General features: G+C 52.3%; 6 protein-coding genes across 6 annotated transcripts; 1 reads left to right on the top strand and 5 right to left on the bottom strand.

The window, feature by feature from the left end:
- Nucleotides 1-145: 145 nt before the first annotated feature.
- On the bottom strand, nucleotides 146-1,328 carry MAA_08839 (Cytochrome b5, heme-binding site; the record flags this gene model as incomplete). The annotated part of the gene is made up of 2 exons (XM_007826837.1): nucleotides 146-536; nucleotides 595-1,328. The coding sequence occupies 2 exons, from the start codon at nucleotides 1,326-1,328 to the stop codon at nucleotides 146-148; spliced, it is 1,125 nt and encodes a 374-aa protein (XP_007825028.1).
- Nucleotides 1,329-2,829: 1,501 nt separating this feature from the next.
- On the bottom strand, nucleotides 2,830-3,810 carry MAA_08840 (cysteine synthase; the record flags this gene model as incomplete). Its single annotated transcript, XM_007826838.1, has 1 exon — nucleotides 2,830-3,810. One exon carries the CDS (start codon nucleotides 3,808-3,810, stop codon nucleotides 2,830-2,832), a length of 981 nt encoding a protein of 326 aa, XP_007825029.1.
- Nucleotides 3,811-4,801: 991 nt separating this feature from the next.
- On the bottom strand, nucleotides 4,802-5,845 carry MAA_10630 (uncharacterized protein; the record flags this gene model as incomplete). The annotated part of the gene is made up of 3 exons (XM_011412348.1): nucleotides 4,802-5,437; nucleotides 5,513-5,549; nucleotides 5,607-5,845. The coding sequence occupies 3 exons, from the start codon at nucleotides 5,843-5,845 to the stop codon at nucleotides 4,802-4,804; spliced, it is 912 nt and encodes a 303-aa protein (XP_011410650.1).
- Nucleotides 5,846-6,851: 1,006 nt separating this feature from the next.
- Nucleotides 6,852-8,693, bottom strand: MAA_08841 (NAD(P)-binding domain protein; the record flags this gene model as incomplete). Its single annotated transcript, XM_007826839.1, has 1 exon — nucleotides 6,852-8,693. The coding sequence occupies one exon, from the start codon at nucleotides 8,691-8,693 to the stop codon at nucleotides 6,852-6,854; it is 1,842 nt and encodes a 613-aa protein (XP_007825030.1).
- A 1,521-nt stretch (nucleotides 8,694-10,214) lies between these two features.
- On the top strand, nucleotides 10,215-11,283 carry MAA_08842 (NAD(P)-binding domain protein; the record flags this gene model as incomplete). The annotated part of the gene is made up of 2 exons (XM_007826840.1): nucleotides 10,215-10,472; nucleotides 10,540-11,283. The coding sequence occupies 2 exons, from the start codon at nucleotides 10,215-10,217 to the stop codon at nucleotides 11,281-11,283; spliced, it is 1,002 nt and encodes a 333-aa protein (XP_007825031.1).
- A 750-nt stretch (nucleotides 11,284-12,033) lies between these two features.
- Nucleotides 12,034-12,243, bottom strand: MAA_08843 (uncharacterized protein; the record flags this gene model as incomplete). The annotated part of the gene is made up of 1 exon (XM_007826841.1): nucleotides 12,034-12,243. The coding sequence occupies one exon, from the start codon at nucleotides 12,241-12,243 to the stop codon at nucleotides 12,034-12,036; it is 210 nt and encodes a 69-aa protein (XP_007825032.1).
- Between the last annotated feature and the right edge of the window lie 1,783 nt (nucleotides 12,244-14,026).

The following is a 14,026-nucleotide window of genomic DNA, read 5'->3' as shown; positions in this document are numbered from 1 at the left end:
TCTTATACGTCAACTGCCCAAACCCGCCAACGCCGTGCCGATCCAGGCAAATGTGAAAAAAAAAAAGCATGCATGTAGAGCAAATGTACAGCGGCTCAAGGATCTAGTGGAGACTGTTTTGGAATCGCGTCTACCGACACGGGATTTACTTGGTCTTGATGGAGGTTTGTAGCTCCGTGCCAAAAATTTGATCCCAGAACTTGCTGGTGACGCCAAAGCCCAGTTCATAGTCGAGAAAGTGATGGGCAAGATGGTACTTCTTTAGCTGCTTGTACCACAAGGGCAGGTTCGTGTGATGCAGGAAGTAGTGTGTCAGGTCGTAGCAGATGTAGCCAAAAATGCCGCCACAGTAAACAGCAGTAGCCGCATGCCAATTGTAGAAGAAGATGGCGTGGGCCAGCTTCCAGAATGGAGAGGCCAGGATGACAAACAGAGCAGGAGGCATAACCAATCGATACTTGTCCATTGGGAGATAGTGATGGATTCCATGGAGCAAAAAGTGCAATGTGATGAAAACGCGGTTGTCCGGGAGGTAGCTATATTCACGGGTCAGCGGCTTGCGGCATCGGTGGCCACGAGATAGGAACGACTTACTCATCCAAGTGGAACAGGAATCGGTGTAGACAGTATTCTACAAAGGTCCAGAAAAAGACACCGAATACCCAGTAGCCACCCAGGACAAATGGATTATGAAGCCCCTGGCTAGCGATATAAGTACCGTATGCTACAAAGGGCAGCCACAGCGACGGGACAATCCACCAGGGGGTCTTGGTGAGCGGCTCTAGAAAGTTGCCGAAGAGAGGCGCTGATTCACCACCCTTGTAGTGACGAGGGCGATGAACTTGGTCCAAATAGAAGGCTTTGCTGAAGCCGCCGTTCCAAACCTGCAGGAACAGAGGCCTGCTTAGGTCCAAAAACTTGTGCTTTTTGAAATCCTGGTTGTAGTCGGTGTCCTTGCTAAGGTCTTCCTCGCACGACATGCCGGTTCGCGGGTGGACGTAATTGGCATCTTCGGAGGTTGCAGTCCCGTTGGCAGGTTTGGCAGAGCCATTCGCGGCGGGCGACTTCTGGTTGACGACAAAGCCGACGAGTGAGTCGTCAAGCACCTCGTATGCAGCCTCAGAGTGAGGGTGCGACGTGGGGTCCTTCAGTATCTCCTCGACATCCTTGCCAGCATAGTCAATGATCAAGCTGCCGCCACCAGGGTGGTCGTCGACAAAGTCAGTCACATCGTAGACCTTGGATCCAATGGTAACATAGCACGAGGAGGCAGAGTTGTGCGCCTCGACCTCTGCGCGAGTAAAGGTAGGCAGCGTCCTGGCCGGCATCGTGACGTCTGGTAATATTCGGTCGGTTCGGGATGGGCAGTTGGGCCGACGGTGAAGGTATTTGCAGGTCGCGCCACAGGAGTTTAAAGGGGAGCCGCAGTCGATGTGCGCGCTCTTTCGGGGTTCGACAAACTACTGAAGTAGAGGGAATGCAGCTTACAAACAGAAATAAAGGATGAAGAACAAGGGACGAAGATATGTGCAGGGCACGGGAAATATTAGAGCGGGCGAGACATGAGGATGGTAAATGTCAAAGGCGAATCATGCGACAATATTTGGGTGGAAGGTTTTAATGACGATGCTCCTTTGGTCTTAGCGGTGCGAGGCATTGACCGGCACACACATGCACTCACACAGGCACCAACATGCGTTGAAGGTACTCTGTGGCAGCACTGGGTACTTGGGGAACATGGAAACCCGGGCTGCGGTGCCCGCCGCTAATTACAGGAACGAGCGGGTGCCGAGGACGCAAAGTGGCGTTACTCTGGGTCGATTTGTCGCAGCACTGAGGTGTCAGTCATTGGGGATCGAATCAATCTCGTTGCCTCAAGTGCTCGGGCAATTGTAGGGCAGAGGTAAGCAGTAAGTAGGCTATCCATTTGTCAAATGGAAACCCGGACAATCTCCACCCTCCGCCTCGTACGTACATGCCATTATGGGCGTGTACAGAGGGTAGCGTGGCTAGTATGAAGGGAGACTGGGGAAAAGTTGCATGATTAGCACCCGACCAGGCCGAGGAGACGCGGATGTTGGTGCCCTGAGCGGTCTGGTGTGTTGGAATAGGCGAGTTAGTCACGTGAGGATAAGATAAGAGCAACCAGGTACACGTATTTATTATAGTGAGCATTGCCCCCAACCGTCAGGTTGGTGGGCAAGGTTAATACAACTAAGTTGGGCACACATAATTTTTCAACAGTGCCCCTATGACTGTAGCGTGTTTCTAAAGGACGGAATTATCCTCGCTGTATATGTCGATGACCTGCTTATTTCACTGAATTTCTCCTTGGACTAGGCTTCACGCAGTGCCCCTATGACTGTAGCGTGTTTCTGAAGGACGGAATTATCCTTACTGTATATGTTGATGACCTGCTTATTGTAGGGCCCAATAAGCACACCATCTAAGACATATACAGCGAGGATAATTCCGTCCTTTAGAAACACGCTACAGTCATAGGGGCACTGCGTGAAGCCTAGTCCAAGGAGAAATTCAGTGAGGGTTTGGTGCCAGATCCTTGGCGATTACCGAAGGACAACAAACTATGATCTTCTGGTGCACAAGAGCTGGCAATGTTGCGTCAATGCGTGGCACAAGTAGAGCATAATAATAATACTAGTCGGCAGGAGATTTTATGATTTTGCTCCAGAGCACAACAACAAGCCCCTCAGGCTCCATTCATCTAATCTCCGGATTCCTACAAACACCAAGAGCTAGCTTCCTTATCTCTTCGCCAACGCCGCCTCTATTGCCTTCGACGACTTATCCGCCAGGAATTTCAATGGCTTAGAGCTTAGCAGCGCCACCAGCCCGACTCTGCGCATCTTGAAAGAGGGTGCCGTTTAGATACTTGAGCCCCGAGTCCACAGCAACCGTAACGACCGTCTTGCCGGGTCCTAATTCCTTGGCCAGCTGCAGAGCGGCAACGACATTCAGCCCCGATGACGTCCCTACAAGAAGGCCCTCCTCCTTTGCGAGCCGGCGACAAATAGCGCGCGCCTGTTCCTCGTCGATGGCTCGAACTTCATCATACAGATCCCGATTGAGGTGCTGTGCGACGAAACCCGGGGCAACACCCTCAACAGAATGTGTCCCCGTCACGCCCTGGGTCAGCAACGGCGCCGACGCAGGTTCAAGAATGACAATCCGCGTCGACGGGGACTTTGACCTCAACACTCTCCCTACGCCCATGGCCATGCCGGCCGTGCCAACAGCTCCGCAGAATGCGTCAATCCCCCCAGGGACCTGTTCAACCAGCTCGTGGCCGATGCCCTCGTATCCAACCAGAGCGTCTCGATTGAGGAACTGGTTGGTGAAGTAATGGCCTTGCTCCCGGCCGATTTCCGCCGCTCGCTTGTTCATCGCAGGCAGCAAGTCTGGCGTCAGCTTTCCAGACGGACTGTGTGTAATGTCCAGGTCTGCTCCCAGCGCAGTCATCGACCGCAGCTTCTCCACGGCGACGGCGTCTGAGCAAAGAACTCGGAACCGATAGCCCTTTGCGGCGCAGACGAATCCCAGCGACGATCCGGTACTGCCGCCCGTGGCTTCAACCACCGTCATGCCGGCCTGGAGATCCCCGCGCTTCTCGGCTTCTTCAATCATGGATTTTGCCATTCTGTCCTTGTAGGATCCGGTAGGATTGTAGAACTCCAGTTTGATGTAGACGTTGGCGTATCCGGCCGGTACGACGTGCTTGAGCTGCACCACGGGTGTTTTCCCAATTGCGTCCAAGATGGAGCCCATGGCAGCTGGCGCGTGTGATTGCATGGTTTGGTGTGTTGTGAATTCAAGTGCACGATATGTATCTTGTACGTGAAACACCAGGAGCGGGAGGGAAAATACCTCTCCCTGCCCAGTCTATTAATTGATATACCTCAGCTTGTAAAGCAAAGGGCGTGAAACAGGCGGGAAACCATTCACGCCTTCTATCAACACGCAGTGGAATGGTCGACACCTATTTGCAGAGAGAATCCACTTCAGTCTGTGGCTGAATGTATTTGCCTACCGGGTAGTTTACACCAATCTGCTATTATTAAGTTTAAAGAAACTAACATTTTAACTTATTTTGATAATTTTGATGTATCTAAATAATTGACATCAGGTAAGGCCCAATGGAAGCAACACAATGTAGCTAGCTACACCTAAGCCCGAGAACCGCAACAGGCCAGACCACATCGCGATACGTCAGACACCAGCACACTAATATGCTATGGTATATCGCGTGACAGCCGGGCACATGATCTGGTCAAGTCCTATTTGCCTCCTATTGTATCCTAATAGGATCCGTCACACGCATGCGCATCATTGTTGGCCATTAAAGAACTCATCAGTCCGATACCAGAATTCAAGTAAATATCGTACTGTATACTCTTTAGAGAGTTCATATCGGATTATTGGCTCGGTGTGGGATGCTCCAAATACTCAGGTAGTTGGCCTTGGCCATGCATGGGCAAGTGCATCCCTACCCTTCTTCAACCCCTAATACCTGGACCGCCGTGACATACAAAACGCCCGAGTTGTCTTGAATACATGGAGTACTGCGGCGGGGAAATTCTTGAGCTGGCTGCTTGACTGTTGGGTCGAAACCTCCCCGAGGAGCTCGCCGCTGGATCCGTTTGGTGTCGGTGCCATGGGCATTCTTGAGCAGTAGACGCCGCTGCGAAATTGCTCAAATAGACATGGAGTGAGGACAAGTCCACGGTGAGTAAGACTATATATGTACCTGACAGGGTTGCTTTCACGCACTCAGCGGCAGAGGCTATCGCGAGATGGCCTTCACCGGCGCGCCGCGAGTCTGGTAACTCTCCACGCACTCGTCTGCAAGAGCTAGCCATTCCATGCACGCAGTGTACACCGGAAGCGAGTTTGCAATACTCTCAGCCCCTGAAAATCGTGCGTTGACGGCGTCTTGTATGAATATTCGTAGTCGAGCTACGCCGGAGCTCCTCTCCGTCATGGCCAGGGGGAGGTGTACAGCAGGCAGGACAGTTCCCATGGCCAGCATGGCCGTCTCATAGTTTGCCATGTACAGGTAGAGCAAGAAGTCATTGGACAGGAACCGGTCTGGCGAACGGGGAACAAAGCGCAGCCAGTTGCGGATGGGGAACATGGTCGACAGCTGGTCCTCGAGCGACAGATGCTGCCAAGTTCGGTGGCGTACATTTTGAAGAAAGATGAGGAGCTCTCTCGCCGCAGACTCGAGCTCGCTATCTAGCTTGCACTTGCAAAGGCTGCGGATAGACGCGGTCGCTGATTCCAGGAGTCTTTGCCCTTGCCGCATCGGCTGCGGCGGGCTGTCCAGGGAGCCTTCGCCCCGTGGCTCGTTCACGGCGGAATGCAGACCTTGTACGGCGACAAGGGGCGCTTGGTTGTCTGCCGTATATGGCTCGAGAAACTGCGTGCTTCATGTGTCAGCCCAAGCTCAGTCTAGGCTCTTATCATGGTTCGCTTCTAGGGCCGTCCAACTTACGGCAAGCGTGCCTTTGAGATAGCTACTGTACTCGGTTCTGCAGCAACGCAAGTCAGCGCGGTGCATTTCTTGGTTCACGCCTTGTGCTTCTTACGGGTTTGGGCTGTACCACGCCATCAGGATCGAGGACGCGATGAGCCCTTGTGACATTTCTCGTTGGCGCTCGCGGCTCTGAGAGCTTATGCTTTGCATTTCTCGGACCATTCCGTGAATTGCAAGACCTCTGAAGCGGCTTTCTAACAAGGACATGCGAGACAGACTTGTGAGGGTTCTTAAATGCCCCGCTCCGATGCTGCACAAGCAGTGCCTGAGATGTTCAAAGTTGCCAGCCATGGCAAGGAAGCTGTTGGGCGTTTGCTTGCCGTCAGCAGCCAGGGGCAAGACATCAACAACAAATAAATGGCATATTCGCCTACCTTGAGAACTGGTTAGCGCCCACCAAGAACCCCTGTTCTACGGCCGGCATGATGCCTTTACGGATGACACATAGTTGATATAGCAAGGCCTCTGCCTCTGGCGGCGTCGGGTTCGGCCAGCCAAATTGAGATATCATGGACAGATAGCTCAGAGGCGAGGGTGTTCTGACTACGGTCGAGGAGGCCGCCAGGGCTTCCTGGGGTGTACCATAGCTACAGCTGACGGGCTGGCCTCGCGTGAGAAGTCGTTGGCACTGAGTACTGGCAACCTGGTGAGCTGGGCTACCGATATGCCGGGGCCGGAGTGTCGAACCAACATGGCTTGAGCTCGTCGCATTTCACCCGTCTCCTCCGACACGTGCTACAACCACTGCGGACCTTGCGGTGAGTCCGTTTCATCATTCGGATTGAATGGGGGCCTGGAGGCCGAAGGTCGAAGATGGATGACGCAGGAGGTTGTGATCGTCATACACATTGCAGACCCGTTTATCCCGGCGTCACATGACTAGACGTGTGTATAAACCCACGGAACATGTTCTCTACAAACTTTGCTTTCTTGAGCCTAGCCACTGGGAATAAACACGCAGATCAATCGCTTTCAGGAATCGTGGCGCGCTATTTCCTCTCACTGCTTGCTATGAGCTGAGACCGGCTTGCTCCATCAGTCGTGCGAAGCTCTCACGGCATCCGAAAGGCTTTAAAGGAGCAACAGTATCCGAAACCAATTTTCAGCTCATCCAACGTACTCGCGCCCCTATATCTCCCTACTGAAAGTTCACGGGGCTGACGAGATTGAATAGAATGGAACGTGTTCCAAGGAATGAGAAGTTGCTGCAACTAGCTCCATGCTGTCCATTCCTCTGCCCTGCCCTGCCCCGGCCAAGCTCATCTCACAATTGCCGAGCAACAGGCCAACCCAGCAACTAAAAGTACGCAAGCGCCAGCCCGGAAAGAGCTCCGACGCCGTCGTAGATTCGGGTCTTGTGTCCACCGTCCGCGTCGAGCCTGTACAAGCTGCCGCCGAGGTCGGTCGCGTACACGTGCCCCTTTTTCAAGTCCAGCTTGACCGCGATGGCCTCGTGCAAATCGCGAGAAAGGAGCGTGTAGTCCCTGCCCGGCACGCTCGTGGCATTGCCCTGGACGGGCCTGGCCTCGTCGAGCCTTGCCGAGTTGATGCTGTTCCCCGTGGGAAGCTCGCCCCTGTCGCTCCAGTAGAGCACGTTGGCGGCCTCGTCAATGTCCAGGTCGATGGGCTCCGGCAAGTTTTGGAACATGACCTCAATGTCCGTCCGGTTGCCGGCTTCTTCTCCCGGCAGGAAATCGATATTGGCCCGGAATATCCGTCCCTTGTTCCCCTTTGAAGGACCCTTTTGAGTCCAGTAGAATTTACCCGTTGATGGCGACACGGTCACGCCAACACACCACCTCATCTGGTCGGCCTTTTCTTCATCGTTCCGCCAGTCTCCGTTCTGGATCAGCGTTTCCAGGCCGAAGCCATCAAAGTTGCACCGCCAAACCTTGAGACCCTCCCGATCTCCGAAATATATTTTGGAGTTCTTGTGGTCGATGGTGAGCTGCTTCGGGGTGTGGACCGAGCCGCGCGGAACAATCTCCTTGACATGACTCCCGTCGAGGTTGGAGCTGAAAATAGCGCCGTCTGGTTGGGACGGATTCCCCATGCTGGTCCAGAAGAGCTTCTTGGCCGAGGTTGAGACGTCAATACCGTCAGGCATGTGCTGGTTTGACACCAGGGTGCGAAAGGGCCTCCCGTCCGGCGAGCCAACCATGATGCGGCCTGCGTTCAGGGCATCAAGAGGGTTGGAAGCAGAGAGCCCAATATCGAGGACATAGAGGGTAGGATCGAGGATGTTGCCGCTGTCGCCGAGGTGGTGTGCTGGCCCAGTCGCCTGCTGGGGAGGAAGAAGCCCGCCCTTGGCAGACTTGGCTCCCAGTCTTCCCTCGTCGAGGAACTTTTGCAGGAACTTGAGAGGCTGGTCGGACAACTTACGTTCCGCAACATAATGCTGCTCGATAAAGGCGACAGTGTCCAAGCCGATCTGGTCCATCATGGCCACCGGCCCGGTCTGACTTCCAGACCACATCTCGATCCAGAGGCCATCCAGCTCTTGCGGTGTTGCCACACCCTCGGCGAGGATACTCAGGGCCTCGCGCTTGATAGCAGCCCACATGCGGTTGAAAATAAGACCAGTGGACTCCTTGTGCGCCACGTAAGGATGCATACCGGTTTCTTTAAGCTTGTCCACTAAGAAGGGGAAGATGGTCTCGTCAGTCTCGCCGTCCGTCATCAACTCAACGATGCGGTTTCCCGGCGGCATATAGTAGTGCATGTTCAGAACGCGCCGCCTCGTCTCTCTTTGGAGATTCCCAACCATTTCTCGAGACTTGTACGAGGACGAGTTGGAGGCAAGGACGGCGTCTTGCGTCGTGAGCTTTTCTAGGTCGGCAAAGGTGGATATTTTCAGGTCCAGTTTCTCGGGGACCGCTTCGACAACCAGCCATGCCTTCTCGACAGCCTTTTCCAGGTCATCCAGGGCCTGTACGGTGCCGCGCTTGGCTGAATCTGAGTAGTCCGACATGCTGGTGTTGCAGTACTGCACCGCTGCAGCCCTCTGCTCCGGGCTGGGATCGCGGATGACGACGTCGTAGCCGCTGGCCGCCCAGCTACAGGCTATTCGTCGACCCAAAACGCCGCCACCGAGTACGGCGACGACGCGGCCGACGGTTGAAGGTAGCTGGAAGCCCATGGCTTGTGTTGGATCACGAATGGATGCGCGAGGAGTGAGTTGGGTCGGAATTGAAGAGATCTGGGTACCAGATCCCGTATAGAAAGAGACTACGGTGATGGTACGATCCGTAGAGGGACACGGTTGAAACTTATATAATCGGCAACGGGCAGCAAGTCTAGGGAGTTGCGCTGTGGCGTGGTCATTGCATCAATCATGGAGCCGTTGATAGGTACGACTCGTCCATGTAAAGCTAAATCGAAGTCTTCCCATCTCCCCGATAAGGAATTACACGGCCGGCGCTATGTTAGTGCAGATGGGATCTCTGCTTCGGAAGCACGGGGCGACGAAGCTTCGTCCATCCGTGGACTGGTTGATGGGCCACGGGCAGCGGCAATTGCCCCCGGTTGCTGGCGAATGGACCAAGCTAACAACATTGCAGGCCCTGCTCGTACGTATTGACGTATGTAGTTTTGGGCGGTTCGGCCAGCTCGGCCAGCTCGGCCAGCACCGAAACTCAATGCGGTATCTGAAGATGTGGAAAGGCAAGTGCCGAAACTGCCTAGTAGATCAATGCCTCGCAACGACTTCGTTCACGTACAGCCTAGCCACTCTGGGAATCAACTAATAACTACCTAGGTAAGTATCCACAGATTCGAGCAACATGTCAACTGGTAAGCCCCGCTCTATCTGGTACTCTCGGAATCATGTACTATTGTCCGCGGAATAAAATGGCGTGTAAACCTCGATCTATCTACCACACGTGTAATGCGACGCTAAGGTTGCCAGTTGCCACCTAGACTATGCTGTAACTGGCAGCTGGTGACAGGAGTCTAGCTTGGCTGCCGCTTTGCGCTAACTCGGCTCAAATGGATGCACGATCTGATGGATCCTCTTGGCTTCGTTTATGCTCGGCCTAACCTGAAGAAGACAAACAAGCAAAGTCCAAGAGCTGGTACCTAGGTAGTTAATGTAGAATTTAATAGTTTTGTACTAATATCAGGTGTATCTGCTGTCAAAATCTATGCTTTCGTATTCTCATGTAATCCACTTCAAGTATATCCTGCGTGACTTTCCCCTATTATTATCATGGCGTTCTCTATTCGTTACATGTATACACCCCCTACCATGACGTGAATATGCATGCCAAATGTGGCATTGCCTCGGCAGTTTGCCGTCCCAGAATAGGCACTACGTACGTGGCGAGCCCGATAATTCACGCAAAAGTGTTGCACTGATGTAATATCGACAAGTACCGAGCCGAGCTAGCCGGATGAGCCGATTGGCCCGGCGGGCAAAGATAAAAGATTGTTACCTATCTAGGTAGTAATGCTTCAATTAGACATCCGTGTCGCTTTAGTGAATCGCGATGCTAGAAACCAGCTTTCCATCCAACTATAAAGGCGCACTGTCACGGACGGCTCTCCAAGACGCTGTTCCATTCGCATTGGGCTTTGCAGCAAGCATCACCTCCGTCACCCATCTTACTTAGAGCCGCTCCATCCGAATTTGCCCTTATCCGTATTACAATCCCTCAACACCATGTCCATCCGGACAGTTGGCGTGGTTGGCACCGGGGTAATCGGGTCCTCATGGATAGGCCTGTTTCTAGCCCACGGCCTCCAAGTCATTGTTTCCGATCCTGCATCAGGCGCCGAGCAAAAGCTCGCAGACTACCTCCACGCCATCTGGCCGACCATGGAAAAGTCGGGCCTGGGTCCGAATGCAGCATTGACCAATTACCGCTTCGTGGGCGCACAATTCAAGCATCATTTTGCCAATGTCGACTTTGTCCAAGAGGTACCTGCTTCCACGTCTCGATCAGTCACCCTTCCCTTTCTAATATATGCCCGCACTTGCGAAACAGAATGCGCCAGAACGCATCGAGTTGAAAACCGATATCCTTGGCGAGATAGACGCCGCGACTCGCCCAGACGTTGTTATTGCGTCGTCTTCATCCGGCATACCTAGTTCCCGGTTTATATCGAAATGCGCCGTCAACGCAGGGCGCGTGCTCATAGGGCATCCCTTCAACCCTCCTCATTTAATGCCGCTCGTCGAGGTAGTCCCCCACGCTGAGACGGCGGCAGCGAGCACGGAAACAGCCATGAATTTCTACAAGTCGCTGGGTCGAAAGCCCGTGCTTATTCGCCAGGAGATACCTGGCTTCGCAGCCAATCGTCTCCAGGCAGCGGTCTGCAATGAGGCATATAGCCTCGTGAGCCGTGGTGTTTTATCGGCACAGGATCTAGGCGAGTCGACTTGTGCTTGGACAACTTACCTGTGTATATGTTTGCTAACTCGTGAATTAGATACGTGTGTTACCAGTAGTCTTGGGCCGCGTTGGGCTGTTACCGGCCCGTTGCTGTCAAACGCCATGGGGGGCGGAGGCGGTACTGACGGCTTCAAGCATTTCCTGGAGCATTTGGGGCCTGCCACCAGGAGTTGGATGGACGATATGCAAGCTCATGCGTTTCAGTGGACTCCCGAGGGTCTCGCGACGCTGCGGGAGAGTGTTGCTAAAGAATTGCAGGGCAAGGATACCAAGGAGCTGGAACGAAAAAGGGACCAGTGTCTTGTGGAAGTCCTCCGGGTAAAGGGTGACATGTAGACTTTTTCTTATGAAACAGGATAGGTTAAGGGGGGCAAGCTCTATGTCTTTTACAAGGTGAGGCTGTCGAGGTATGGGCGTGGGCTGATGGTTATTATTTGCTCTTTGCACAACTCAAGCAAGTTGCTCCTTTGAGGTCATTACACTGTACTGAGTAGCTTCCGTGCTTCTAGTATTCGCCTGGTAATTACTTGGTACCAAGAGCTTTCTATTGTCTGATTGGCCTTTAGCCCTAGCGCCAAGAGACCTTTTTATCATGTGTATAATAGGGATAGATACTCTAGAAATAGCAAGCAAGTAAGTTGATTTGTTCAATATAAAACTTGCCAAAAGTACATTAATATACGAACTCGCTCAAAGCTTATTACTTTATATAGTAATCAACTTTTCACATTAATATTATTCCAGGTCAAGTAGTAAATATCACGAAGCAAATGTGTAGATAAATCAAATTCGATAGTACAAAGATATACACATGGTAATCTTTTACTCAAACATCTAAATCTGGCATTTCGCAGCTGTGTACATGAACAATCCTCCTAATCAACCATCTTTCGCAGCGCAATTCCAAAGTTGTTGTTTTTTTCTTTTTTATAACTGCTAAACCGGACCCAGTATCCACGAAATTGTATCCCATGAGGGCTCGTCAGGACTGGGAAAGTTAGCGATTGCATCAAATACCAAAGAAAAAGGACGACACATACCCAGACAACCAAGCAATCCTGACAAACACGCCCACACGCGCCCTCCTTAGCACGCATCATCGGGGACTGGAGTGGAGGTAGGCGTAGGCTTAGGCTTGAGACGCTCGTCGTCGGGAAAGACGAAATCGTCAGAATATATTGGCCCTCCAGCCTGTCTGGGCTGAGGCTTATCAGCAAGGGCACCAGATTCCGGCGCCCGAGGAGCGGCGGCAACCAGCCCGATGCAAAGGGTAACGAGGGTGATAGAAAACTTCATATTGGCTTAGAATTGATTGAATTGATGTTGTTGGTATCCGAGAAGCAAATAGACGTCGTCGACGGCGGTATATATATGCGACTTGCGATGCAAGGCATACACGGACACGACGGACTTGACGAGTAATGAACTCGGGGGCGTTCTTTGCGATAACATAAGCCGTTGTCCACCCTTGGCTACGATAGTAATTCATGCCTTCATGCCGCGTGTGGGTAATGCGCTTCTCCGAGTCAATGGCATTGGCATGAGATGGGAGCTGATACAGGCTGACTCGTGCCCAGACATAGCCGGAGTCCTTTCATCTGCCCCTAGGTTTCAGCACCGGCATAAAGGTCCGTTTTGTCCAAGACGTCTTGTCGAACGACAATTGTGGCGGATGGATCCGTAATGCCCGGCCACGATTCGGGCCGCTAATCTAATTTGATTCAATGTAATATAAACAGGATAAACGCCATGGTCGCGAGGAAAGCCTTGGATAAAAAGCGCAGACGGATGTGTTGCTTGGTCAAGAACCAACCATTGTCAGCTAAACCGTCCGTCTGAAGGGCCTTGACGGTTTTCGCGGCATGCATGTGCAGAGAACTAATTAATGTAGCCTCATCCAAAGAGTCAAGTTGATGGGACCAGACCAGACACTTGCCCGAAATAGACGGACTCTTGCGCAGGGGCAAAACCTGACATGGAGTGTCGAATGACTTGGCATCGACTCATTCGGCCTCCTCCCCACAGCCTCACTCAGCCCCTTCACGTAATCCAAATCCCACCGGCTTCGATTCAAGAACCTATGCACGGGTTCCACTGACTGCAGAATAATGCCGAACAGTTCATCTATGCTAGGGCTCGCGTTCAGGTGTATCACCGCTCTACATTGAGACATGGAACTTTTCTACTCCACAACTGACTCGCAACAGCATCATGACGCGTGTTGAACCGCTCCATCATTTTGCCCTATTGGGATGCCTGCCGGATTAGCAATCTCCTACTTGCATTTGTTTTCTTGTTTTGTCAGGTTTATTGCGTAGGTAATAAAGGAGAATTGTCTGCTTGGAGGCGGCCGAACTAGCGTCTTTGCATCATCTCAGATAGATAGCAAGCCATTCTTCATCAATGGTTTTATCGGCAAACGGCTTGCAACTTGCAGTGACAACAGCTCATCTCATTCAGAGAGCGAATAAAACTCTCACTAATACGGCCGAGTTGAAACCAAGTCAGCGATAAAAAGGCCGACGAATAAAAGTGTCAAAGACTCTAAGCTTTAATCCCTGAGGTGGGCAACGTCTAGTATCATCCATAGTACGATAGCAAATGAAGAGTCGGCCTCGTGCATGGAAGAATTGTAGTGCAAAGCAACAACATGCGGCTGCCATAATGACTAGACGAATGACGAGACAGATCCTGCAACACATCAGGATCCCGTCCATATTTTCAGCACGAGAGCCAACAACAACGCCACCACGTGTTGAAATAATTGAAATTCCGAGGTATAAATATCCCAAATTGATCTCGAATCAAACACGACTAACCAGCTTACTTTCGGCAGGCCCTTGATGCTAGGTGTCATCATGACAAGACCAAGGCAGTGTGCCCACAAGCACGGCTATGGGGGAACAAGCTCTAGGTGCCTGATCAAGCCAACAGTATTTTGTGTGTTTTTTTCGTCCTCTCATATCCAGAGAACATGCTCTCGCCTGGAAACTGTCCGGGCCGTCTCTTTTTGAAGCAATTCTTGTTGCGCCTGGGAACTATGGTACCGGGAAAATTCACAGGTCAGTGAACATCAACT

Source organism: Metarhizium robertsii (genome assembly GCF_000187425.2).
Source record: "Metarhizium robertsii ARSEF 23 chromosome Unknown MAA_Scf_1, whole genome shotgun sequence".
NCBI lineage: Eukaryota > Fungi > Ascomycota > Sordariomycetes > Hypocreales > Clavicipitaceae > Metarhizium > Metarhizium robertsii.
Note: the sequence above shows the minus strand (reverse complement) of the source record. Positions and strands in the feature narration are given on the sequence as shown.